A 26,428-nucleotide genomic window follows, 5' to 3' on the forward strand; every position below is an offset into this window, starting at 1 on the left:
GGAAGACACACGAGCACGTGATATTACGCTGGAATCTTCGACTAATCATTTATAAATTGCCCACGTGGTTGAGACGCAATTCAGCTTTACGACGATCGGCACATGTGCTCGGCGCTTACTTATTGCATGCCTGTGGCTTCTTTTGTGGACACGCGTTTGTTCATTAAAGAGTTGGTTCCCTGAGTCACGCTTATTGCTACCGTGTTGTTCATCCGCCCTACAACGGGGCAATATCGAGCAGTAACATTTACCACAGCGAAAATTTATTTGGTTTACTTGTACTTTCAAGGGGCTACGACGCCTTGGCAGACATACCAGTTTGGCTCGTTCTTGGGATTCTAATTTGCATGCCCAGCCCCCGCCTTTTGCAGGTAATATTTAGCTCGTGCCCGACACCTGCCGACACCTTCAGGGTCGGTCGACTCACGCTTGGCCTGCTGCCGCTTCCGCTGCTGCTCCGCCCTTCCCGCTTGGCGCTCGGCCTCTCGATCGACAGGCGAACAGACACGTCAATAGCGCGCACAAAGCCCGGAGCAACAGCCAGGGCATAGGAACCCAGCGCGCCTCCATGTACCTCCACTCGCCGCCGAGCGCTCCTCCTCTCTGCCTCCAAGCACCCTCCTCTACCTGCACTCGGTTCCCTCTCCCATCTCGGCAGCCCCCGACTTGACCTCGCTGATTTAACCCAGTGGGCTTGCACGCTTCCTCGTAAAAACCTCTCATCCAGGTGGAAGGCGTCTACGTTCAGTCGCAGTGCTTCATTCGTCAAATTGGGCGCGACTGGCGGAGCGCGTGTCCGCTTTCATTAGCAAGCGAGAAAGCAAACGTCAAAGAAAACAGAAGCGACAATATTGCAGTATAGGGTGAGCGTCATCGCACAGTGCGGTGCAACTGGGTGTGTGCACCTGTCAAAGGTGGTGACTGGCGGACGGCGCGCACTATACCTACAGTTATGCTTCGAACGCGCTGTCCACTGTTCGCCTATCATTTTATGCCAGCAGCACAATACTTTAGCGCATTACTGCAAGGGAGACTACGGGACACGGACTGAAAGGCAACGAGACGCGTAACTAGGCTTTGTTCAGTTTGCTGCACTACACATTGGGATCTGGAAAGCATGCTCAGTAAAGCAGAAAACTAGAACTTTTCCTTAGATTTGCAAATTGTTATGTTGCTATTTAGAAACATTCATCAACGAAAAAAACACGTTTTCCGACTACAGTTCACGTCGAATTTCACGGTTAAAGACATTTTTCTGTAGAACACGTGCTTACTATTCCCGCGATTCTGTGATGGTCGCCAATTGGGCATCGAAATGAAAATGCCTACCCATATGCTACCGGGCATACTGCAGTATATCCTGGAACATGAAGAGCACCAGCAGGGCACAGACAGAAAAATTTGTATCAGTGACGAACACGTGTTCTACTCATTGATTTGGTTGTCAGTTTAATATATGTACGAGGTCTTGCTGTGGATCCTAACCGAGGGAAATACGTAACTGACCACTTCAATATTGCACCGAACAGTCATGTGAATACCGCATAGTACAAAGCACGGAAAGACGAATCGTAGAATTGCGGCGAATTTGTGCTGGTGAATTGCCGTGATGTAGTGTCATCGTTATGTGTTTGAGCAATGTTTATCGGGTGTAAATTGCAAGACTGTAACAGACAACATTATTCTGCCCAAATGAATAACGTCATGACGTGTGTTACGAAGAACTGTATAGGTTGGAGGCTCCAAGCCAAGTTGCTAACAAAACTAAAACTCTTTGTCGATATCGAACTACGCGGCGCCCACTTAATCCTCTAGCACTGCCTGTGACCGTGCAACTGCATGTTTCTTGTGCTGTCAATGCACTTCAATCTAACTAGAGGAATAACCAATACTTTTCTATTGGGCCGCACCAGTTTGGTTATTAGAAAGCACCGTAAGAAGATGGCTTAAAGAACAAATCCTTAAAGTAAATTGAGTCCAAAACTGAAGGGAAGTTTGTGTCCCCAGACATGTGATTTACAGCTTTACGCAATAAGATATAAAGCCTTGTAGCAGACCGTCACTTATAGTCCAAGAACTAAAACTCCGGCGATACCGCATGCGTACGAAATACATATAAGTGTTAAAAGAATACGTCAAAAGATGTGCACTTCTGTTCGTCAGCGAGTCATGCTAAGCGAACGCAAGTGGGAGCGCTGGCTGAGGAGGTCTTGGAAAACTGGAATTACGAAGTGCAGCGCCAACAGCCATGCAGTCTTCGCATCTCGATGCTATTCGACCACCATAAAAAGGTATCTCATGTATTCAGCGTCACGTTTAATTTTCGATTCCACTGTGCGTACACAACGCTTTCATTTTCACACAGTTGACGCCGCAAGTATTTAGGTGTCAGCAAGTGTTTGGTGTGCCGTGACACCAAAGGACTCTAGAACATGGGGATTGCACCCTTCGGAGCCTCATCCTGGGCGGCTGAAGGCTGTTTCACATGGCGTGATTTTCAGTCGGTGACACAGCGAATTCCGTCGCTCAGTGACCCCTCCGACGTCGTCCGCTCTCCGCGATTGCATTCCAGCAAGTTCATTCCGCAGTAGCCGAGTCCCAGCGATCGGCGCGACTTGGGAGGCGCAGTGTGTTACGAAACAAAGCGCCATCAAAATTGGTGATTTCCTGTTGTACCGCTCGTTGGTAGCTCTCTCGACCAATGTCGCGCGCCAGCTTTAGTTATGTTTTAATAAGGCGTACCCACCAGCGTCAGTGGCTTAGGACCTTCGTAAACATTTTTTTCTTCCGCTTGCACAATTCGTTTGAAAGGAGAAGCTGCACGCTATCCAGGTCCATAAAAGTACGCCGCTTGCGTGGCCAGCGTCGTCAACCTCTTCATCTCTGCAAATTGTGCCAGCTGCTTATACGTGCAAGCTCAATATTTGCTTGTTCTTCGGCAAAAGCAAGTAGTCATCCAGTAAAGAAGTTGTGGTTTCCATAGTAACAACGAAACTTGAGTGTACTTAACAGAACCGCCCCACCAAAGCCGCAAAAGAAGCACGCTAATACTTGCGGTGTTGTGGAGCGTTTCACTCATCGCATCGGAAAGCTGTCGTAAAGTCTCAACTTTTCTACATTAAATTATTGTGTAATTATGAAATTATCAAATAATAGTAAGAAAATTTGAATATTTCACTAGTTTCCTTGTATTTGATTAACCATGCAGGCACGGACACTTCGTGAGAATGGGGCAACCTTTCGCATCGCTGAGACGGAAATCGCGCTGCCGCAAACGCATTCGAGAGCTGTCAGCGAAAATCACTCTGCGACGTGCGCGGCAGAACTATTTTTTCGCCCCAATCTCGCCAAGTGAAACGGTCTTTAGTCGTGTGCAGGAGGAAGTCGCTGAGGACCGTGGAGCCCATTCAGTGCGCCAATGCTTTTCAAGGACCGTGGGCGGAGCCATCACCCGCTTTTGTCTTGGGCCTCACGTATGCCTTGGACTTACCCATCCGTAACAATTCAGCGGTCGCCTTTCTCTGTCCTCCTCTTCGACGGCTGTTTCTTTGTTCGGCTTTCGTTTCTTTCCTCTTATCTCCTCTCTTCCCAATGGTTCTGTATTTCTCAGGTGGCATAGTTCAACATGCTGTAGTGTGGTTAGTCTGGGGTATAATTAAGTTACAGTACCAATGAACGGCTCGCGTATGCCTTGTTACATTACAAGTACTGCATGCAGCGTCCCCTAGTTGGACCCCGTGCTGGGAGGCTGCCATCGCTATTTAAACAAAATACAAGGATACGGGAACCCCATCTATTCCTTGACTACCTGATCCCCGCTTCCTGACTAACTGATTCTGAGTCACGCTTCTCCACAACTTGGAATGGAATGTTGGTACATTCCTAAAGGAATGACCCCATTCCAATAGCATTTACTTCAACGCAGCAACACGCCTCGTTTTCGCATGTCGATATGCTAGAACTAGTTTAAGAGGATTGATCGCATATTGATGCGAAAGCATCAAATAGCCCATTGACGAAAATAGACGGCGTCTGTAGCAGCGAAACGACACCTATATTCCCATTTGCTGCGGCATCACGTCACGTGCGCGCCTCGACGGAGCAGAGCGGGTGAAGGGAACACCTGCTGCTGCACTGGCGCGCCAGGTTTTGCGTGAGGGGAGAGGGCATCACCGCGACGCCACGTCACTCTCGTTCTCCGGTGCCTGCGTTCTCCGAAGTCAGGCTCTCGCCTACATCCAAAGTTCGCCTCGGTAATCGCTGGAAAAAATGTGAAGGTAAAAAAAAACAGAAAATAAATCCGAAGGAAAAGGGTTCGAGATAATGAGTTTCGAGAGTACGGCTCCAAGCTCCGAAGTTGACTGTCTTACCCAATGTGTTATGCCAGCGCCTCCTAGGTAACAGGCCTGTGCCCTCAGCATTATGACACCAGGCTACTTGGACCTAAATTTTCCTTGCCAAGCCCGGCATGACTAATGTGAGGAGGTGAAAATCACTGCTGCTTACTCGATGGCATGCACTTTAGATTCTATGCCGTCAGGCGAGGTAACATGACGTCACGGAACGAAGTTCCTCGGTCTTGGGCTATATCGGAGGCGTTGGCCAAGCGTCTTAATGCACTCGCCTTCCAGCGTGGAATTTATAACTCGAAGAACCACTCACCACAGCGTTCAACTGGGCACCACTGTTTTCGTATTTACAACTCACAAGAAGAGCTTAGGCGTTCTCGAATATTTAACGAATCACGATATCTAACGCGCATTTACACGGAAAGGCAGACTAGCCAGACAGCGCTAACCTTATACGACAGATATATGTCAAGTTGACAGAGACATACTGATACTCCTCAAAACGTCTTAAGACACGTGTACATTTACTCGCCAGGCATAAACAAAACCGTGGAAGGCACACGGAGACACTTTTGTGCCACATTGCTTAATTATAAGGGTATCCGTTGAACGCGAAGAAAGGTGTTCGATCTCTTTGTTTTTTTTTTATAATTGATAAAGAGATACTGGCGCGTGCGTTGAATTTGGTGCCATAACGCCGGACGGAAAAATTTTCGACCCATGAGCCATCTATGGCTTTCGCCTTAATAACGGCATTCCATGTGAACGGTTTTTAACTGGGAGAGGGGGTAACACACTTTGATCATTTGGTGGGATGACAGCGCGGGCTATCAGGACGCCTCTTCTAGCGTTAAAATATAAGCACTTAAGCATCGAGGTAGTGGCGCACGCTATCGTCTCTTTATTTTTTTCAGATGCGCCCGACGGTTACCTTCTAGTTTCCAAAGAGTTAAAGCTTTATTTGTTCCCTTTCATCGTCAGCACTTACTGCGCATGCTCTATGATTCCATGTGCTTCTGTCATGAAAGAGACGCTAATGCTCCAGTGGTGCTGAAACAGCCATGACTGAAGAAAGTAACTATGGAAATACGCCTCCTGCGTTTACCTTCGGCGACGAAGCGATGCCGAGCACAAGCCAGGAATTCTTCGAGGGCGCTTTATGGGCTTTCGACTGTAACACTACGTGAGTCGTGCCGCTTCTAACAATTCTCGATGAATGTTGTGCCCCGTAGGTATGACCCGGAACGCAGGCTTTGATAACTATGGATTTGTTCTTACTTCAAAGCAGGCCTTTCACGGACAACTTCAGCCTGGGTAAGTGGGCGACGTTCTTAGCTTTTTCGCACGTCGATGCACGTGTCATGCGAAAATATCGTAACAGGAACCAGAGCTGCGGCTGTTTATCGTTAAAGCCAAAATGAATGTTCCTGCGGGAAGCAATGCTTTTATCGACGAATACGTTTGTCACTCGTGTACGGTTATCGCATCGCACACCTTTTCCCGTGGCCCAGTGGCTACGGCTTTGCGCTGCCAGAGTTCGAGGTCTCCCCTAAAGAAGTTTTCGGAGCAATGGCTAATCATCCCTCACGCTGGAATGCAAAAACCCCCCGGGTCTACATGCCTGTTACAGAAATCCAGGCGGTGATGTGTAATTTCGCTTGTGTAAGGCCTTTCGAATGATACCCGCCGTGACTTTTCAAACACATATTTTTCTGATGGTCCCGTTTCAGCTACGTAAACGTCCTCCACAAAAACATGCGCAAAGAAACGGTAAGCGGGAGCCGCAGAGCTATCGAAAACGAAAGAAATCAGCTGTGGCCGACGTACCTTTAGAAACAGCCATCGCCACACGGCCCATCAGTGCCCACTGCTTCCCCTGACTTACCGCGCCGGCTTCTAGTGTCGGAGCGTTAACAAACTAGTGCATGGGCATGGCCCGCACACGACCTCGTTCCGTATTGCCGGCACTGTAGGGACAAACGCATACAAAACGAGAGAAGAAACTACTCCTCCGTAGTATCTAGGCAACGTCAGATATTCAAGGATTAGAAGTCGCCAGATTTTCTCTCTCGCACCCGCTTTTACTCGCGCCTGCGCGCAGAAGTCGGGCGATTCCTGAATTGTCATCTCGTGCTGGGTGACTGTCTCTGCCGACTGATGCGCCACCTGTGCGAGAGTTTGTCTAACGCCTAACCTAAAAACACTTCTTAACCGTTCACACGTGCCGCTCATCGCGCGGCTGTCACCTTGATGATGTCTCTCCTTATTATAGCTAAGGTGACACTTATAAGTATATTTAGGTTCTATATCAGGATTTAAAGAGTAACTTTCGGCACCTTTTTTTTTACTGCCTCGGTAAAGAAGTCGCAAGTAAGAATGATTTGCAGTATACAACTGCAGAAGCACGTTCCTTCATTTCCGTATTTTTTTTTCTGAGGCTTATGTCTGCAATTGCGCCTTGTTCATGCCCCTGTAACTCACTTTTTTGGAGACGCAGCTGCACGGGCCATACGTGAAGCAAACTCAAAAGAACACATCTTGTTTTTGTTTTTTTCACATGTGCTTAACTTCAACCGACTGCGTCCTTCTCTTCTCAAGTGTTCAAGATGAGTCTTCCCTCAGAGGCAACTGTCGGTTCTCTAAGATTCTGTGAAAGCCATGTTGCTTGTAATTTTAATAATTTGAGATAGATTCCTAATGTCATGGATCGATGACTCGTCATTGATTGAAATCGCCGTCAGAATCCTAGTACCACCACGAAGTTTGCCAATCCAATCTGACACGTAAGGAGTCTGTCTTTTTATTACAGGTCTGCCTTGAATTGAAACATTAAAAAGTTCACGCAGCCTCTTTTTCTGAGCCTCAGCCTATTTTATAGAACAATGAGATAAGAAGGTCTCGTGGAAGCCATTGGGTAATTATCGTTGCGATTCAGCTCCACGAGTTATTGACGCCACGACAAATGGAAACCAGCGCATATAACAAACTAGAAAGCACTAACCAAACTATTAAAAGTGAACTAAAACTTAACTACTAAACTAAACTACATAAAACTTTCGTGCAAATCAAGGAGGCCTTTCCACTACGGTCGATGGTCGCTCCCCACTCCACGTGTTACGCCGGGTTCGCCCTAAGCCAGCAAGCAAGTGAGCATTTGAATAAAATGAAACATGACATGCATCACATTCATTAACAAAAAAGCACTTCGCTTGTTCCAAATTGTGCTTTCACAAAACCTACTTCAGATACTTCCCGCGTTACCTGGAAGCAAAGAGTAGGATACCGATACATATGTCTAATTCTAGGATTTGTGATGACTCCTTCGAAGACCTGTGGAACGCGCTGAACAGCCGGAACAATGCCGCGGACGTCACTGGTATGTACGGCATGTCCTTCGATCATCGATATCACTTGCGAAGTCTCTTAACAATCTTCTAAGGAAAGAACGTTTACATAAGGCACCATAGCGATGTATTTACTCCACAAACTCCATTTACTCCGTTCACTCCACTTTACGGGCGTCACCATGTCGGTTTCCGTATGAACACTCCTTATGCGAATTAACCGCATGGCTGATTGCGTAAGTTAGTGCGTGAAAGTCATGCAGCGTGCAAGCCATACTTTGACGACACCACTGAAGAGGACATTGTTTAGAAATTAGAGATAGAGAATTAGAAATTAGAGAAATAAAATAGAGATACCACACCTCTTTAGAACTACATGTGCTATAGCACCCAAGGCGACCAACTTCGGTTCATGAATTTCCAACTTACAGAAATTTTGAACGTTTACGAGCGTTTTGCAAAAGTCCTACCCACAACATATTGTATTTCAGAGTGCTGCATATTATATTGTGGCGACGAGCGACCACGTAGACCATTAAGGTCTCGGACTCTTGCAGGAGAGGAAGAACCGACACTCGATCTCTTAGCGTAGCATTCTTTTTAATAATCTCCTTCGTAACGCTAGCCCATGCGGGAGCGTGTCAGCCGCTCGTGCCTCGTGTAGACGCGAGCGTCTACGTCATCTCTCGTGCGACGCCGATGCTGCTGCCGCTACAATATTATTTTAACCACCTTAGATATAATATTAGACATTCTTTCCAGAACTGTGTTATCCTTTATATTGCTTCATTAGAATTGAGAGATTGATATTGTTCACCTTTTACAAATTCTTCCATATCGAAAAATTTTCGTAAGGACATTCATAGCCGAAACAAAACCTCGTCAGCTGCAGTCACTACATTTGAAGTGTTTCAATTAGGTGCAACAAGTCTCACCAAATTTAGTGGAATGGTTGCCGCGTATATCGTGTATTCAGACAGGAGCTTTACTATAACGAGAACGCGGCCTTTATGGTCAAGGCAAGCTAGGTTAGTGCAAAAGCTTGCTTACACAATTTTGCGTATTTCCCATTGGCCCCTTAGTATAGCCTGAAATATGCTTATTGCTGGAAATGTAGAGCGAAGATTTGACTCCGATTACAGAGACAACGAAATTTGCAGGACGCTTTAGCTTCGCCTTTAAGAGTGAAACACGACAGCATTAAAAGTTCCCTGGCTGCTTCTCTCGCTTCCCGGTAACTGCATCTTATGTAACCGTAATGTTTACCGGTAAGCGTTGGTGGCGAACGCTATGCACGAAAGCGAGCTTTCTGGTAGAAGCGCGGCTAGTTGCGTGGGTTGCGGATTCTCGATGGCGAGCGCCACCTGGATGGTTCTGCACGGAGCCAGGCACGTCACTGCCTGTGGTAAAAGAATGGTACAAACGCTGTAAAATTGGTTTGTGCTTGAGTCCCCACGCAAAAGAATGCTTTCTCTTAAATTAATATTACAATCTGGTGCTATCATGTCTTTAGGTTGTGTGCGAGTCATAATTTAGGATGTTTCTGACGCATTTTACTTTGATAAATTGGTTATGTTCAGTAACGCCTTTGCGCTACACTGAAGGCCTGCGTGGTTCGGTATGCGCAGTTCGGGATGATTTTTCTTCACAAGACGATCAACGCAGGCGCCGGACGCAGACACCGCATTTTCTGCAACACGGGGCCGGTAACGCTATCGCGTTAGAAATGCGTAATCTCGCCTTCAGCATGGAACACTGTGGTGTTCTATTCTGGTGTACTAAATGCAGCACATATTTTGGGGGAAATTCAACATTGCATAAATTCCGTCACGCACCGCTCATTTGTCCTATGTATTTGAGGCATATTTCCAGAAAGAGCACCGCATACGGAAGCACTGAAGTCAGGTTGCCCTATCAGTAAACCTCAACTAAATCTTCGAGTTTTTTCTTAGCACGAAATGTTCACGCTCGTTGAATTACCCTTGCACAGTGACGACTTAACACCTCTGATATTCTCTCAGGCCATACACATGTCACTGAAAGCGAAATCACCAGTTCCCCGCCTATGGCGTCCAGCAGCAGCATCAATCACGCACAGCCCAGTACGAGCCACGCTGGAATGGAGGAAGGAACGCCCATTCCGGAAAACATCTCTAGGTGAGCCCACGTTTTCAAATATTTCCTTGCACAAAGCTACTCGCAGATGGTGCTTAATGCTGCCGGTGATGCAACCATGCCTCCATTGTCGAAATTTTTCTATGGAAGAGAGCTCTGATGCGTGAAACGCGCACAATGTCAACCGTTATTCTAAGCACGCGGTATGGTAGAGGTGGTGCTAACATGGTTGTCATGCTCAGCACTCTTGCAGGATTGTGAAATGCGTACGTACTACGCCATATTCGTTTACAAAGATAATAAAGAGAAAAGCGTCCGTCTATAGAAAAAATTAGGTTATATTATAGGGTTTTACGTGCCAAAACCATTTTCTTATTTTGAGACACACCGTAGTGGAGGACTTCGTAAATTTCTACCACCTGGGGCATTTTGATAGGGGTGAAATCCGAAAACACCCGTGTACTTAAATTTGGGTGCACGTTAAAAAAACCTCAGGTGTTCCAATCTTCTGGAGTTCCCCACTACGGCGTGCCTCATAATCGGAAAGTGGTTTTGGCACGCAAAACCTCATACCTTACTTTTAATTTTAAGGAATGATATTGATGTAATGATAAAGTCGTACAATGGCGACAGCATGACGACAATGACAGGCGCATTCTTAAGTCTGATGATGGTACAAAAAGGACGACGTGACAACGACGGTAAGACCACCGCCTGAAAAAGTGATAATAGAGACATTTAGCGTGTCCGGTATTCGGGCAAGCGCGGGTGGTTTTCCGGTTTAGTGGGGGCGTCAAGGTGAGCGGCCAGATTGGTGGCGCCAGCTGGTGGCTCAAAGCTCAACCACACAAACACAGAGCTAATTACTATATTCTGCTTAGCTGCAGGCGTAAATTTTCGACAGTGGCGTAATCGTGTTCACAATTACGCCGCTGCCAAAAGTTTGCACGAGTGGCAAAGCACGATATGGTGAATTACTGCAGTTTTAGCTATGCGTTTGTCTGGTTGAGCTCTAGAACACCACGCGGCTTCACAGCTCACGTTTACGCCCCGACCATCCGGTAATCCACCCAAACCACTCCCGTTTACCGGAATAGCGTACAAGCTAAAAGTCTCTGTAATGACGACGACCGCACTGCTAAGGCGACGTGATGACTATATGGTATGACAAGGAATGCATGATAGCGACTCTTTGACGACGACGCAGTGACAACGACGGTATAATCCCGACACAATGGCGACAACTGCCGCAGAATAAGGAAAAAAAATTACGTCGACGCATCAAAGAGGGTAGTGTGACGGCATGACGATAATGGGATTACGACACTGAAGTGACAACTGTGGCGGCTGCTGTGAATCGCGCCCCCGCGTCACCCACGCGCTGCCTCTCGCGATCTCCCATTTAGCGAGGCAGTCCCGCCATGCTTGGCTCCGTTTGCAACGCGCCACACGAGACAGATTTTCCGCGCGAGCCAATATATCGCGGAATGAAAACACGTATGGAGCTGCACTGCCGTGACAAGTACAAGCCGTGACGATACCGAGGATGCTTCATCTACTTTGGGCGCCTACACAACGCGTACGTTACCGCTTGTTAATTTGTCGTTGAATATATTTACTCTTAGACACGATCCATATAATAGGCTTTAATATATGTATGTTCTCACCTAAAAGAGGTCTTTTTGACAGTGAGCTAGAGCTTTGAAATCGGAGGCTTTCTTAGGTCAAGACGCGTCGATGCATGGGCGGAGCGAAAGTATTCCATGTTCAGCGCAAAGTGCGCTGTTTAGCGCCTAGTATAGGATTTTTCAGAACATCAAGCGAACATACTTACAGAAGCAAATACGTTTCGTTTATGTATGCAGACTGCATTGCACACCCGCCACGGCATGATATATAGCCGTTGAAGTCCCGGGTTCAATCACAAGTGGGACCGTGGAATTTTAATGAAAGCACACTGCACAAAGGCCTCTGTTCCCTTGAATTTGCATGCTCATGGCAGAACCTATGGTTGTAAAATTTTATGCTCAATGTACTACGGTGGCATGCGTTTTATACAGCCGTGGTTCTTCCACAAGAAACCACAGAATTAGTTTTATCTTCCGTGAACACTTGCTGTGCCGGGCCGTGTTTTCAAGATAACTTGTCAAAGTGCACCACAATGCTGTAAATTGGCAATTAAAACAAAAAGGTGCGACCTAGATGTACTGTCTGCACAATGCTTTTTCTTAAAATGTAACCGCGGCGCATGAAAAGCCACAACTTGGTTTAAAACGATCGCCCTTCTTGTTTGCATGTTTTGCTTAAGGGCAACAAATACGCATTAAAATAAAACACACTTTTCCTGCTTGGAGTTTCGGGGCCAATGAAGGTATTTGTTTATGTTTTTAATGTTTTTTTTACAACTTAAATTCATATTACTGGTTTCTAAATCGTTTTTTCTTTCGAAAGAGGGTGCGGGAGCGACTTTATACTACAGCGATAAATAAATGAAATGTCATGGTCTTCTAGGGTACCCTTTACCATTTGTGAGCAAATGCATTTGCTCGTCGCATTTTAGCTATTTTCTTGCTAAGAATTGCATCACTCTTAGGATATTTTTCATTACGTTCTCACGATAAACTACATCCTTCAATTACTTCTTAGATTGGCTCAAGCGAGTGCCGTAGAAGCAAACTTAAGATCTCTTGAATACGAATAATAATGAACTCCATTCTAGTTCATCATTATTTTTTTCGAACTCGTCATTTTGTTGGTAAGTAATCAAAAGACCGACCGACCAACCGAGCGACCAACCGACCACCCTTTCTTGTGCCGTCTGGATTGCCTGTAGTTGTGCATGGAGCGATTGGCTCCCGAGTGTCTCTTCCCAGTCGGCTTCTCTGGATAGAGGGCCGTGAGGTAACGCGGGACGTTGCCACAGCCTGTGCGCTAAGGAACAATAAATCTCATTACAGTCCGGGCAGCTTGAATCGATGTCTGTGGAGATACGGCTGAGAAAGCCCCGCGAGGGGAATGAGCCTATTCGGAGCATTCTAAGCGAAACTGACTGACACCTGTCTAACTTCGGGTGAAGAACAGGATAGGCCCTTCTACTAAGCCGATAGTCAGATTATTTCATGAAAAAGTAAGAAGTGGATCGTTCTGCTAGATTTCATCCTGTCCCCATACTGCCTATATGACGCCGCCGCGCGTTAAATCTCGCGCGCGGTCATGGGCGAGCTCGGATCTGGACAGTGTCATTGTTATACTTCAACCTGTTTTATTGATGCAAAAACATGTTTACATGATTTAAAAGATTTTATTCCGAAATTATTGATGGGATTCTGTCACTGTAGCAAGTGGAGCTAGAATTTTATATAGCAAACTACATACGACACGTTGTAAGTACTTTAACACTTAAACTGACAGTATTCGTGCAAGTGAATGCGCTGTTTCGTCTATGGTGGATGAGTACTCAGCGCCATGTATTGACCCGGATGTGCCATTCGTCTTATGTCAGCCAGCATAGTCGGTACTTAATGAGAACGAACATTTGTGAGCAGCGCGTTTACAAAAGACGACTTTGCTTTTTCCGTACTTTGCTTTAAGAAAGCATAATGTGACCTTTTTTTTCTGTCACAGATAGTAACTGTGTAATCAATACTCTATTATTTTGTAGGATTTTTGACGACGCCTCGCATTACCAGGATAATAGGCAGCACATGCCTATGACCGACGATACTTGCAACGTCCACGGTACGTAGGTGATTGTCCCTCGCCCTTACTCCAAACATGGCAGGTAGCCCTTAAGAGGAAGCTTTAGCTCGGGCCCAACTCCAACGCGGCCTATTCAAATACATGTAAAAATGAAAAAAACGTTTTTTCTGAGATAACCCCTGGACCGATTTTAATGAAATTTGTTGCATTTCAGAGATAAAGTTAAAGTCTAGTGACTATTGGAAGCGGAATTTTGATTCAGGGTTTGAATTTTGTTAAAAAGATTTTCAAAAATTCAGAAGTTTGAAAAAAATAGAGGCACGAAGTTTACAAACTAATAGCTCAGCATCAAGAGGAGATATCACGGTTCTGTAAACAGCATCTATTAGGTCATTCAAAGCGGACAAATTTCATATGTCGTTTTACATCTTACGTGAGTTTGTTACGTTGTTCAGGAGGGTTATGCAAAAGTTCTAAATACATATTAATAATTTTTTTTAGATTCATGTGCGAGAGGTAAAGTTTGTCTGCTTTAGATGCGCTATTAGGCACAATTTGCAGAATTCCGATATCGGTTTTTCTTGTTGAGTTACGGATTCGTAAACTTTATAGTCTCGTTTTCTGAAAATTTGCGATTTTAGCCAATTTTTAATAAAAATGTGAAGCTGTAAATCAAAAATTCGAAACCAACTGTCACTAGATTTTAAGTTATTCTTTTAAATGCAACAAACTTCGTCTAATTTGGTGCAGTAGTTGCCGAGAAAAACGAATTCTCCGTTTACATGTATTTAGATAGGAGCACCGGAGCTAAACCTTCCTCTTAATGTTACCGTGGTAGTGGTATATATATTGAGTATAAGGATGCACTTTACCAGGGCAGCCAAAATGGTTTTCGCATGAGCCAGCTTATAACTGTCCTTACTAAGAAATTTGTGCTCTTCTGATTATATGCAAATTTATACGTAATCTATGAAGTAGAAGTTTTTGAATGAATTTGTTGTATCCGTGGGCTTATAAAGCACGCTCCCAGATGATAAGGGCAGAAGCCGAGACTGCACATTCGATGCAGTAATTAATTCACTCGTAAATAGAATCACTATAGAATCACAATAGAATCACTGTGCAATCAATCGTTCGACCATTGGTCGAAAATTTTGTTTGCACAGCAGAATTACCGTGGGTTTGACCTTCTAACATTGTGATAATGTTTGACTCAAACAGATAAAGCTGGTTGTCAAAGTAAGTGCTTTCATGCGAATGCCGTGTGTGATGTGTAGTTGGTGCGGCGCTTCAGGTGTCTATGTCGGAGTGTCTTAACGGTGCTGATACGTTTTAGGCAATGTTTGGAATTGCTCACCAATAGTATGTTACGAGTAGCAGAAATATCCTGCTACGGCCGAATGCAGAAGTTACGGCCTACAATTTGGGGCACCACAAAAGTTTATATTGGAGCTCTTGGTTCTTTCATACCAAGCAAGCCAAGCCACAGCCGCAGCATAAATAGCGTTAAGTAGTTGTATTAAAATGCAACGCAAGGAGAAACAAAACTGTTGGCTAGGTGTTTGCGCTCTGTTGCCATAAATTCTTGCCAAATATCTTAACTATGCGCTTCTGAAGCATAAACATTATTGGTATTGAATGAGTAACAATCACAGTAACCAACGATTTTGAGTGAGTGCGCCACTACTTAAATATTGTAATGCTTTGCAAACGCGAAAATCTACGCCATGCTGAAACACAGGCCTTCCAATCTGAACGTTCTTTTTTGTAAGGTGATTACCTTTTCTTGGATACGTCAAGCACTATTCGTTCTGCCAGCACCTGCGCAACCTCTTTCGCAGGCCTGACGAACGTTGTGACATTAACGGCGCTACTTGTAATGTAGAAATTTCCAGACAATCAAAAAAGAGTTCCGTAAAAAACGCCTATGCTATCACACTGTAATTCTATTGAAGTCAAAGATGAAAGCGATATCATTAGTTCCTCGGGTTGGGAATCCGCGCTCAACGTTTCCAGTAGCGTACTATATCAGAGGGGCAGACGCTAAGGCATGTGGGTGTAGTAATGCCGTAAACATTCTTAGCCAACTACCCCCCACCCCCTCCATATTGTGAGTTAAGGTGCATTCAAAAATACGACGTGTTCCTGCAGTTTTATTCTTAATTGCAGTAGCCTCGACGGTTATCCTGATGAGGGTTCTGCCGTAATAACCGCCCTATAATTCGCTCGCGTGTTCCTCTCAGTTTCATGCAATTTCTGCGCAGTTATAGAGAAGATGGGCACCTAGCTACAATACTTGCAGCGTTATCCATGCAATCCACATTTGTAATGTACTTAGGGGCTTTCCGTTGCATAGTTTAGTGATATTGCCCCGTGAATTAACACTTCCGCATTTCTTTCCAAGCTAATGTACTGTTTGCAATACGGCTACTAAGGATGCGCATTGAGCAATCTTTTTGAAAGTTGCCCTATATTCTTTTAATGGCCTACACAGGAACATTGGCGAGAACAGCAGTTTTAGTGCTCGTAATGAGCTGGAAAACATACAGTGCTTACAGACGATGGTTATGAATTTCAGCTACAGGAGTCAACAAATGGGGTTCAGATAACGAGTTTCTGAAAGGCGAGTACGTACTTCGAGGACGCACCTATGTGTCATAGAAGGTCAATAAATTAAGGCCATACGTCAAACCGGTACAAACTAACATTCCGTACAAACTAACAATCCTTCTACTCGTAATAGACGAATTATAAGCAACAAATTCGTGAGGCATCTAATGTGCTTTTTACTGGAAAACACAGCAAATATATTGGGCCAAGGGTTTCCCGCACAAGAGTCCGACATGTCGTTTTTCACTTCAAGCGCTGTCGTGTAGATATTCTGCCCGCGGCTTGAGACAAAACGTGATAATATTCACAAGAATGCAACACTTCACAATCTTGATCGTGCTCGGCTTCCCCATCGCCACGATGTTCTTGCATGCGTTCAAAACATAATTGCAGAAGGAAAAAAGCACCGCGTACGGAAGCACCCAAGTAAACTTTCTCTACCACTAAAGGTACCTTGTCTTGCACAATAAGCATGAAATATCCATTTCCCATGAATTACCCTTGCACTACGACGAATGAACTCCTTTACAATACATTAATGTCCAACAGGTGTCACTGACAATGGCAGCACGAGTTGCCAGAAGCAGGGGTCCATCAGGAGCATGGATAAGGCAACGTCAAGCACATGTCGCGCTGGCATGGAGGAACCATCGGCCAATCTTGAAGACGGCGCCACGTAAGTTCACATTTTGAAAATTTCCGTTAAAAAGCAACTCAGATACTGCAGGTATGGCTACCCGTGTAACCATATGCCCCTACTCGGTAACTTCTCCTTGGGAGGGAAAATGACCATCGGAGGGTAATTCCACCTCGTCTGATGGCTGAAACAGGTACGGCAACCGCAGTTTAGAGCGTTCGGCTGGCGAACCAGGCGTTAACAAACTTCATGGCTCCAGCAGAGCGACCGAACATCACAGGGTAGTGTACGGACCCCATGCCGCAACCACGAAGCTACACAAGGTCGCCCCATTTTCCATCCTGTTAACGCGCCGTAATGTTCGGTGCACTTGCAGGTTTGTAACCTGCTTACTCACTCCCCATTATCGAATATGTAAAGGTTGTGAAGGAGAGACGCTCATCGGAGCCGAGGCTCGTGAAATGAGTGTTCTCCTGTTTTCCTGTAAATTTCCTGTTAGAATTACACTGGTACTGACGCACTTGCGCGAGGGATAAATGGTGCGATGACTTAAATGACACATATCAACTGCTGTTCAGACAATAAGGCGTCGGCGTAAACAAAAACCATGACTCTACGCCACTTGACTCTGCTACCTAAATACATTGGAAAATTGAAATGAATGTTCTTGGCAACACACTGTACTAGTATTGAAGCCTGTGGCATTTAAAAAATGTGATCTTTTCACTGAAGCAGTTTCATTTTAGATTCGTGAAATATTTTAGAAAAAATGGAGAAACACATGTAACAAAATTACATCTTTATAACTCAATGAAAACAGCGTCACCATTAAATTAACTAAACCAAATAACACATTTAAAGCACTCAGAATTCATGTGTTACACAGCGTTCTGAAATATTGTTATATAGGTAGATCATTGGCCCGTCCTCGGACACATTGTGTCGGTTTCATACAAATCGCAAACGAATATCGAGAAAGTTGTTTGCTTAGGATGCTCCAACTGATGCAGGTAATGGAACTGCGATATTTATTATTTTTTCACGTAGGTAACTTTGTAAATTCTAAGTTTCTATTTCTTTTTAGACTTAGTGATTTCATAATTTTCCCACTGCAAGCTCGAATAAATGTTGCGACAGATAATTTGCCGGGATTTACCTGGCTCTATCAAAAGAAATTTGATTGTTTTATAGTTCTAATTTCTTCATTAAGTATTCCGGTCTTGATGCCGGCCAGGCTGGCATGATTAGAAACGATGTACAAGGTAACACAAAACGACTTGAACCAAACCAGAATATTTCATGAGTCATGTGAACAGCCGCCACCAGAATAAATAAAACTATACAAGCAAAAAAGCCACTCTCGCAAGAGTAGCGACGAATCTTCATCTAGTGCCTAGCATAGACATTTCAAACGAGCAAGAAGGTGTAGAAAAGACATAAACCACATGCGGTGTCTTTGTTCTACTGCCCCTTGTATATTTTATACTAAAATGTTGAAAACGTGTCGCACCAGCAATGCCTTAACTCGATGCTTGCAGTGTTCATTACCTTACCGAGAAAAACAAATGAAGATACTAACTTCTCCGGTTGCATATTTCAGCCATTGTACAAGAAAACACTGAAGTATTTGACGTATCTGCGGTTGCTACGTATGGGGGGAAATGGTTGTGTTATGCCTTCGGGAGAAAATGCAGTTCGAATGCGAGTAAAAAATAAATGACTCTATGCAAACATTACAGGAACTCTTGAACCCGGAAGTTTGCCATTGTATTGGATATGAAGGACTTGAGATAATACGTATGATGTCTGACGGGGGGTCATTCCACCTACACTTTAGAGAATTAAAGCGAATATTGCGCCTTTGCGCCATTTCCATTATCTTAAAGCGAGAGCCTCTACTGGCTTATTGCAATGGCACATAACGGCAAAAAAGTCGCTCTAGTGCAGTGAAAGAAAAATATCATCGTGGTTAAATCGGCTAAGTTCCTAATCTAACCAGCCTTACCAGACATTTCTTCTCCGTTCGAGTAACAAGAAATACGAAAACTGCGCTTTACATAAAACATTATGTATACCGTATGTGAGACAGGTACGGGTCTTTATTATTTCCAAGTTTAGGCACACACACCATCAAAGGCAACAGTGTTCAATTTACGTGAAACAAGTGTCCTAATCGAGCGCCAATATTAAATGCTGCACAATAGCGCTATGTTCAGAAAGTCGCGTTATCGTTAACGCACGATTTAGTTTGTCAGCCCCTGAACTGGCAAGATGTGTCTTTGTCCTCCCCTAACAAGAGTAGGCCGTTTTGAACTTCTTTGTCCGCGTCCTTGCAGGAATGCTCCTGGAACCGGAGGCAGGGAAGAGCGAGAGTTGTGCAGTGCCTGTGGCAACGTTTCGAGCAGACGGGATGCTTTACACGCCAAGGAATGCACAGATGACACAGCCCTCATTTGCAAAGCATGTGAGCAATCATCTGTGAAGACGTCCAAGTGTGTAGACAACCGTACCGGCAAAAAGCACAAATGTCAAACATGTGGTAAACAGTTCCACCGGGAAGATCACCTACGTAACCATTACCGCACGCACACGGACGAGAGACCCTACAAATGCGAAGCATGTGATAAATCCTTCCGGCAGTCTGATCATCTACATAACCATAAGCGCACGCATACAGACGAGAGACCCCACAAATGCGAAATATGCGAAAAATTGTTCCGGCGGTCTAGTCATCTGGAAGACCACAAGCGCACGCACACAGGTGAGAAACCCTACATTTGCAAAACATGCGGTAAATCTTTCAGGCAGGTGGCGCATCTCCGTAAACATGAGCACACTCACGCAGAGGTCAAGCGTCATGTATGCCAAAGACGTGCGGAATCATTCAAAAACAAGTATACTCTCAAGAGACACGTAGACTCACAATGTGGGAAGAGCGCTTTCGTTTGCGAAATCTGTGATAGATCCTTTCAGAACAATTCAAATCTTCATCACCGCCGGACAAAGCACGCGGATAAAACACCGTATGAGTGTACGCAATGTAGATTTCGTTTTCCAGACAAAGAAACACTCGATAAGCATGTGTGCCAGAAGGAATGCAAGATGTGAGCGATGCCGTCTGGATTTTCGAAATTGCGCAACTAGACCATCGCCACTAGGATTTCGGATGCTTAAATGTCAAGAAATACTGCAGGTCCTGGCCAGCACTCACTGTTTCAGGAACAATGTTGTTGGTGAACGTTGCTTTATCAAACTGACTTCAAGACAAACCCTAATGGGCTGCAAGATTCTATTTAGTGCAACTACAGTGCTTAAATGTCCACAAAAGATCCTTGACCCCCATTTGGTTAGAGAAACTTCTGTGCAGTTCTTTTGACAGTGTACCAGCAAACACGCTTCAATCAACCATATTCGTGGTGTTTTTGTATCGTAAACAGAATGGGATATATCTCATTGCGAAGCATGCGAGAAAAGAGGTAGTGTATACTTGTAAACTATGAAGTGATTTCTGCCATTATATGATATCCAAAGGCGAAGCACTTGCAGATGCTTTTACGATAAAGCCTAACTACATCTCACGCGTGTGAAAACTATTTGCTTGAAAATTTGTTCAATGCATTTACTGTTTTTGGAGCATGTATTCATACCGCAAATGTTTGTTCTATACCGCAAAATAAGCTGATGATGGTAGTGAGAAAGTACTAGATTCCATTCATTTGGAACTTCACTATACTACACGGTCTCCGAATAGGAAAAATTTTGTTTTGTAGTGGCGGAACTTCTAAAATTTAATTCAAAGTTTTTATCCACTCGGAAGTCGGCTTTTTTGACTCGGACTGCTCTCTAGTTGCAGCTCTAAAACCTCTTAAGCTTGATGTTACAAAAGTTTCTGTGCAAAAATGACAAGAAAAGTTTGACATGACTCGCAAGTTTTCATATATGTTTACACGCTTGCTTGTATATATTTTTCCTGTGAACGCGTTTCACCGGCTAAGAAATGTTATGTTACAGCTCAGCGCATGATGCGCCTGCGTGTATCAGAACCACCTCGATCTTTCGTACCAATTATACATTTTTTTTCAATGCTGTAGTCGAACCTTTCGCAATAAAACTGCATGCTCAATACGAATATAAATATGCATTCTTGAAGGCTTGCAAGCACCGATTACGCTACAATTTACAGCGAATCATGCATTAATATCCGTCAATCGTTAGCCGTAAATTAGTTATTGGAGCATCGATGTTCACGATCGCAACTATCTTTCTGCTCGAGTGTAACTCGTTTTGTGCGTTTCCGTTCCATATTCAAAGAGTTAGTTGCGTGACTCAAGGTCCTTGTTAGTGTACTGTTCACCATCACTACAACGTGGCCTCTCACCGGATACACCCAGCAAGCCATGAAAACAACGTAAACATTGTCATCGGCCACGTGTTTGCCACAACCTATGACTACCACCTGATTATGCTCGTCTGGTCGAGAATACTAGGAAGGCCATGGCCAAGTCAGCAGTCTTAATGACAATCCTTGCGTCGCCAGCAATGATCGCGCTGCAACAGAAAATGGATCCAGCGTTCTTTCACAGACAATCGTTTAAGATGCGGAAAGCTGGTTGGAAACCAAAGCATAAATCGCCAGATCTAACAATTGAAAGTTCGGCCAGCTGCGTCATGACAATTTTTCATTAAAAGACACCGCAAGGACGTGGTTTTAAAAGCGAGACGCCGGCATAAGAACGTGGGAGCTGCTTTGGAGGGGATTCCTACAAACGTTCACGAGCGCCGTGTGCTAGCTGCTGGTCAAAAACTATAATATAAACTTAGGCGCCGCTACCGAATGAGCAAATCGCGATCTTCACTGAAGATATGAGGCGTCTTTTAGGCACGCCGACCAAAAAAAGACATGTCGGAGAAGAAAGCGTGTTTCCTCGTGCGCGGTTTGTGGCAAGAGATTTACGCCGGACTGATTCGCAAACCGGCCAAGACCGTCACGAAATTTCTGACAGAAGCCACATCGACACGACGCTGGAAATGCGCACTCGGCAACATAGCCGCCTGGTGTTTTCGCTGAAGTCAAAAATATGGGCACTAGGCTCCGACAAGATCTTAAAACACCTCGGAGCCGTTGCACGCGAATAATTGCGTAAGATATTCTGTTCGACACTGTCTCAAGTAGCCTTAATTGCGGACGTCGTCTGAGGGCATATCCAGCGGTCATTGAGTCCCTGGGTCTTCGCATTTCAAGCAGGAAGTGATGACCTACGTCGCTGTCATCCACCGTCGACGTGCCCCTCCACGCCCGCACCAGAGTGCTGTACCTCCATCGCCATTTGCCGCCGCCAACCTTGCCGCCCATCAGCTGACTCAACTCCCCGAGGAAGACACACGTATGGTGTGCACCCCACCACCGCCTGCTGTCACAGCAAAAATGCAGGCCGCGTCTACTGTCGATAACTTACCGTGGGAGGGTACTACCATGTCTCGCGCGCTAATCTCGACGTCTCTAGCGAGGCGAGAGACCACGTTAAATTCTCGACTACTTGACTGCAACTCGGGAGAGAGCCCGGTGACCTTTCCGATCACCCTGCCCGCGGCACTACCTCTCACTGCCATGCCCACAGTACACTGACCCAATACATGGCCAGTATTTTCATGAACCGATATTCAGCAGATTGCATGACGTAGCAACGGCACGCTGCAATTACGACGAACCTCGGATGGAAAAACACGCCGCCCACAGAGGATGCGCCGTAGTGGCGAGGCAGTGCGATCGAGGCTTCAATCGACGCTACGAAATAACTAACGCAGCGATAGTAACGAGCAACCTCGAAGTGATCCTCGATTTTCACTCAGTCGCCGCTTTAGTGGACACAAGAGCCGACAACTCCGTCATGAGTGAATCGTTCACCGTGCAGTCGGCGCAAGTTATAATTACATGACAAGGCCTCCGAATCCCGGCAGCTGGTGGTCAGCTGATAATGCCGGCATTGAATGGTACCGCACTTCACCACAGAAGAAACTTGACGTCGCCACCTTACTACAGCATGCCAAAGAAGCACAACCTGCTTGCCTAACCATCAAGAACTAGCCTAGGACGGACAGCCGAAGCTACAGTCTTCGACGAAGTTATCAGGAGCAGCAGCCCAGCGATCGTGTTTGAGCTTGGACCCCAACACAACGACGTGGACCGAGTGAGAAAGCTATGGAGCGCTAGCATGTATCAGAACATTCTCGATCCTACTCACCGATTGTATCAGTCGCCTATGTTGTAGTGCGAGCTTTGGTAATTAGATTGCATGCGTGACGCGAATAGTGTTGTACAATTTGGAAGCCACATGAGCACATGTCATTACGCTGGAATCTTCAACTACTCCTTTAGAAATAGCCTACGCACTTGAGACACAAATCAGGTTTACGACGATCGACACAGGTGCTTGGTGCTACTATATTGCATGGGTTTGACTTCTTTAGTGGACACATGTTTCCTTAATAAAGAATTGATTCCATGACTCACGCTTATGGCTACTGTGTTCCACAACCTACCTATAACGCGACAATATCGAGGAATAACGATTATCATGTCGTAAATTATGTTTATGACGCCTTGCCAGACATACCAGATTGGCTCGTTCTTGCGGATTCTCATTGGCATGCCAAGATCCTCACTTTGGTATGTGTTTTTAGCGCGTAGACGGCGCATGCCGACCGCTGCGGGGTCGGACGATTCACGCTTCGCCTGCAGCTGCATGCGGTGCTGCTCAGCCCACCTCGCTTGGCGCTCGGCCTCTCGATCGACTGCCGAGTAGACACATCCATTGCGCTCACGGAGCCCGGAGCAACAGCCAGGGGATACGAACCCAGCGCGCCTCCTTGTACCTCACCCCGCCGCCGCGCGCTCCTCCTCTCTACCTTGAAGCGCCCTCCTCTACCTGCGCTCCGTTCCCTCTTGCAGTCTTCGACTTGACCTCGCTGATTTCATAAAGTGGACTTGAGCGCATGCGCGTAAGAACCTCTCACCCAGGTGGAAGGCATCTGCATTAAGTCGCAGTGCTCCAATTGCAGATGTACTAGCTGCGTCAAATTAAACGCGAATGGCAGCGCACGTTTGCACTTTTGTTTTGAATCGAAAAAGCAAACGTCAAACAAAACAGAAGCGTCAATATTGCAGTATAGGGCAAACGTCATCGCGCAGTGTGGTGCAACCGGGTGTGCGCATCTGGCAAAGGTGGTGACTGGCCGACGGCACGCACTATACCTACAGGTATGCTTGGAACGCGCCGTCCACTGACCGCGTCTCATTTGGCGCCCATAGTACAATATTTTAGCGCATTATTGCAAAAGAGAAAATTGGACACGGAATCAAATGCAACGAGATGCGTAACTAGGTTTCGTTAAGTTTGCTACACTACACATGGAGATGTAGAAAGCCGGTTCAATAAAGTAATAAAGCAGGAAACAAAAACTTTTACTTTCCACTTTAGGCTGTATGGAAATTGGACGTGACGCCGTAACCCCGTAGACGCATAATAAGATGTCAACCTTTCAGGTCAACTGGAAGCGGACATCGCTACTCTGCCTGGTGGGCGGTGAGATCCTTACTTGCTCATCCGCGAAACGACTCGAGTACCCGCTCTTACGTAGTTCATTTTCTGTATGGTTTCGCCGCGTACTCTCAGCGTCCGCAGCAACGTGAAGAACCGCGTGAAATTTCTCGCACCTTAGCTGCAACTCAGCGGAGACTCCAACGACTTCGCCGATCGCCGTGATCGGGGCACTGCCCCTCACTGCGGCGCCCACAGTACACTGGGTCGATGCGCGGACGGTATCTGAGCCCATATCCGGTAAAGTAAAAGCAATAACCAATGGATATGGGACGTCGCAGTTCGCTGAAATGCCGAAGACCCTCCACCGCCGGCGCCAGACCAGTCTCCACGATTGAACGACGACATGCTGCCATTTCGACGAAGCTCCGAACCAAAAACCACGTGGAATAACTGAAGACACGACTTAACAGCGGGACAAAACAGTACAGCCATGATCGGACGCCGCGAAATAACTAAGGCAAGACCACGAACCACTAAGCTTGACGTGCTTTTCTATGGCCACGCAGTCGCCGCTTTATGGGGCACAGGAGCCGACTAGTCCGTAATGTCTGAATCCTTAACCGCGCAGTGGGGGAAAGATGAGACTGCTTGGCAAGACCCGCAAATCCGAGCGGCTAGAGGCAACCTGATATAGATGACTGTAATGTTCACCTAGGTTGAACGCGAGACCTGCAGTGCCACCCTTCCGTACGTAACCTGCGCTTACATCCTAGCAGTAAAAGTATCAATCACGATGGCGGCGATATGCGCACGTAACTTCGATGCAGTGCCTGGAGGAACGTAATCACAGCGGCGCTGCTGCAGGAGCGTAAAGGGACACTAAAGATAAATGCCGAGTCGACTTAGACTGTTTAAATACCATTCCAGCAACCTGGAAACGCTTGTTTTGTGCCAGGAAGAGACTTTGTTTACGAGAAAATTGTGTCCGACAGGTCCCACTACCTTTTCCGAAATTCAAATCTGCCGCCACTCTACCGCGGGAGTGGTGACGTTGCATGCGCCATTACCGCCCTTTGCTGCCGTCTGGGAGTAAAATGCGCCCGACAGACGACCAAGACATAGCGGCGGATTTGCCGCTGCAGCTGCTTTTTGGTCAAGTGGCGTAGAATGTTCGGGCATCCCGCGACACCACATGGAAGTTGAACTCTCTGCTGCTTATGGTTTGTGCGAGTTTCGCGAGCCAGCAAAACCTGTGCCGCTCTACGCGATCAGGAAAGTACTGAAACGCGAAAGCGTGTCGGGGCAGAGTCGAGTGAAAACGAAGCCTCTTTACCGCCCGCGTCGTTGTCAACTGTAACTTCAATGAGTTCTTTTTTCTGAGCATGAATTGGAACTGGACAACTAGCATTTTATTTCATCTTATAATACAATACGGAAATGTTTTGTGCAACGAGTAGTTGAGTACTAGTGACAGAATTTAAGTGATGAGCGCTTTCTTCATCGGGCAAGTGCTTGAATGTCCCGGGGGAGTCTATAATCATGTCCTGCATTTATCTCAATTTGTCGATTATCAGTGGTATATTCGGAATAATACTGACGCCTTGGAGATCCTCAAGCACTAATCTCTCCCTATAGCTTGACGTTTATTTGCCTTTAGTGTCACCTTAGGTACTCAATGCTCTGTGCCTTATGCCGTTATAACATAGCTAACGAACTCTGTAATGTCGTTATTTTTCTTTACTAATTCTTTTCTTTCTCGCTCTCGTGTGGCGCTCATAGTAATCGGACGATACCATTTAAAATGGGCGGAATAACACATGAACTGTTTCTCTTTCTTCGTTGTACGCGTTTCCCCGGTTAACAAAGGCAAAGTTATCGCTCGGCGCATGACGGGCTTCCATTTATCAGAGTATTCGGGGGCCATCCTCCCCGAGTGTACCTGCTGTCTATGTTGTAGTGGAACCTTGCCTTATAAGATTGCGACGAGAACCGCGTTTTACATTACGTAGGGCGCTTCAGCGCATGCGATAACGCTGGAATCTTCGACAGAACATTCATGTATAACCTACGCGCTTGAGTCACAGATGAGGTTTGAGACGATCGACGTACGTGCTCGGTGCTATCATTCAGCCC

At 45.8% G+C, this 26,428-nt stretch overlaps 1 protein-coding gene across 6 annotated transcripts; it reads left to right on the plus strand.

The window, feature by feature from the left end:
- The first annotated feature begins 5,233 nt into the window (after positions 1–5,233).
- LOC139049983 (zinc finger protein 28-like) lies at positions 5,234–23,264 on the plus strand. 6 transcript variants are annotated; one of them, XM_070525952.1, is made up of 8 exons: positions 5,250–5,532; positions 5,635–5,663; positions 7,420–7,495; positions 7,655–7,725; positions 9,715–9,850; positions 13,470–13,546; positions 16,667–16,793; positions 19,091–23,264. In XM_070525952.1, the coding sequence occupies exons 1-8, from the start codon at positions 5,411–5,413 to the stop codon at positions 19,860–19,862; spliced, it is 1,410 nt and encodes a 469-aa protein (XP_070382053.1). In that variant the 5' UTR covers positions 5,250–5,410; the 3' UTR covers positions 19,863–23,264. The 6 variants fall into 6 exon arrangements, with proteins under 6 accessions (XP_070382058.1, XP_070382053.1, XP_070382054.1 ...); XM_070525953.1 differs by having other exon boundaries at positions 5,638–5,663; XM_070525957.1 differs by lacking the exon at positions 19,091–23,264 and having other exon boundaries at positions 5,234–5,532; positions 13,470–13,554; positions 16,667–16,720.
- The last annotated feature ends 3,164 nt before the right edge of the window (positions 23,265–26,428 follow it).

This window comes from Dermacentor albipictus, chromosome 9, assembly GCF_038994185.2.
Source record: "Dermacentor albipictus isolate Rhodes 1998 colony chromosome 9, USDA_Dalb.pri_finalv2, whole genome shotgun sequence".
Taxonomy (NCBI): Eukaryota; Metazoa; Arthropoda; class Arachnida; order Ixodida; family Ixodidae; genus Dermacentor; species Dermacentor albipictus.

Bases quoted from the DNA above. Each gene is read 5' to 3' on its own strand.
- LOC139049983 (XM_070525952.1), top strand. From the start codon at position 5,411: ATGACTGAAGAAAGTAACTATGGAAATACGCCTCCTGCGTTTACCTTC. The intron at 7,496-7,654 runs GTGAGCATTTGA...GTCTAATTCTAG, and splicing joins CGCCCTAAGCCAGCAAGCAA to GATTTGTGATGACTCCTTCG. The intron at 7,726-9,714 runs GTATGTACGGCA...ATATTCTCTCAG, and splicing joins CAATGCCGCGGACGTCACTG to GCCATACACATGTCACTGAA.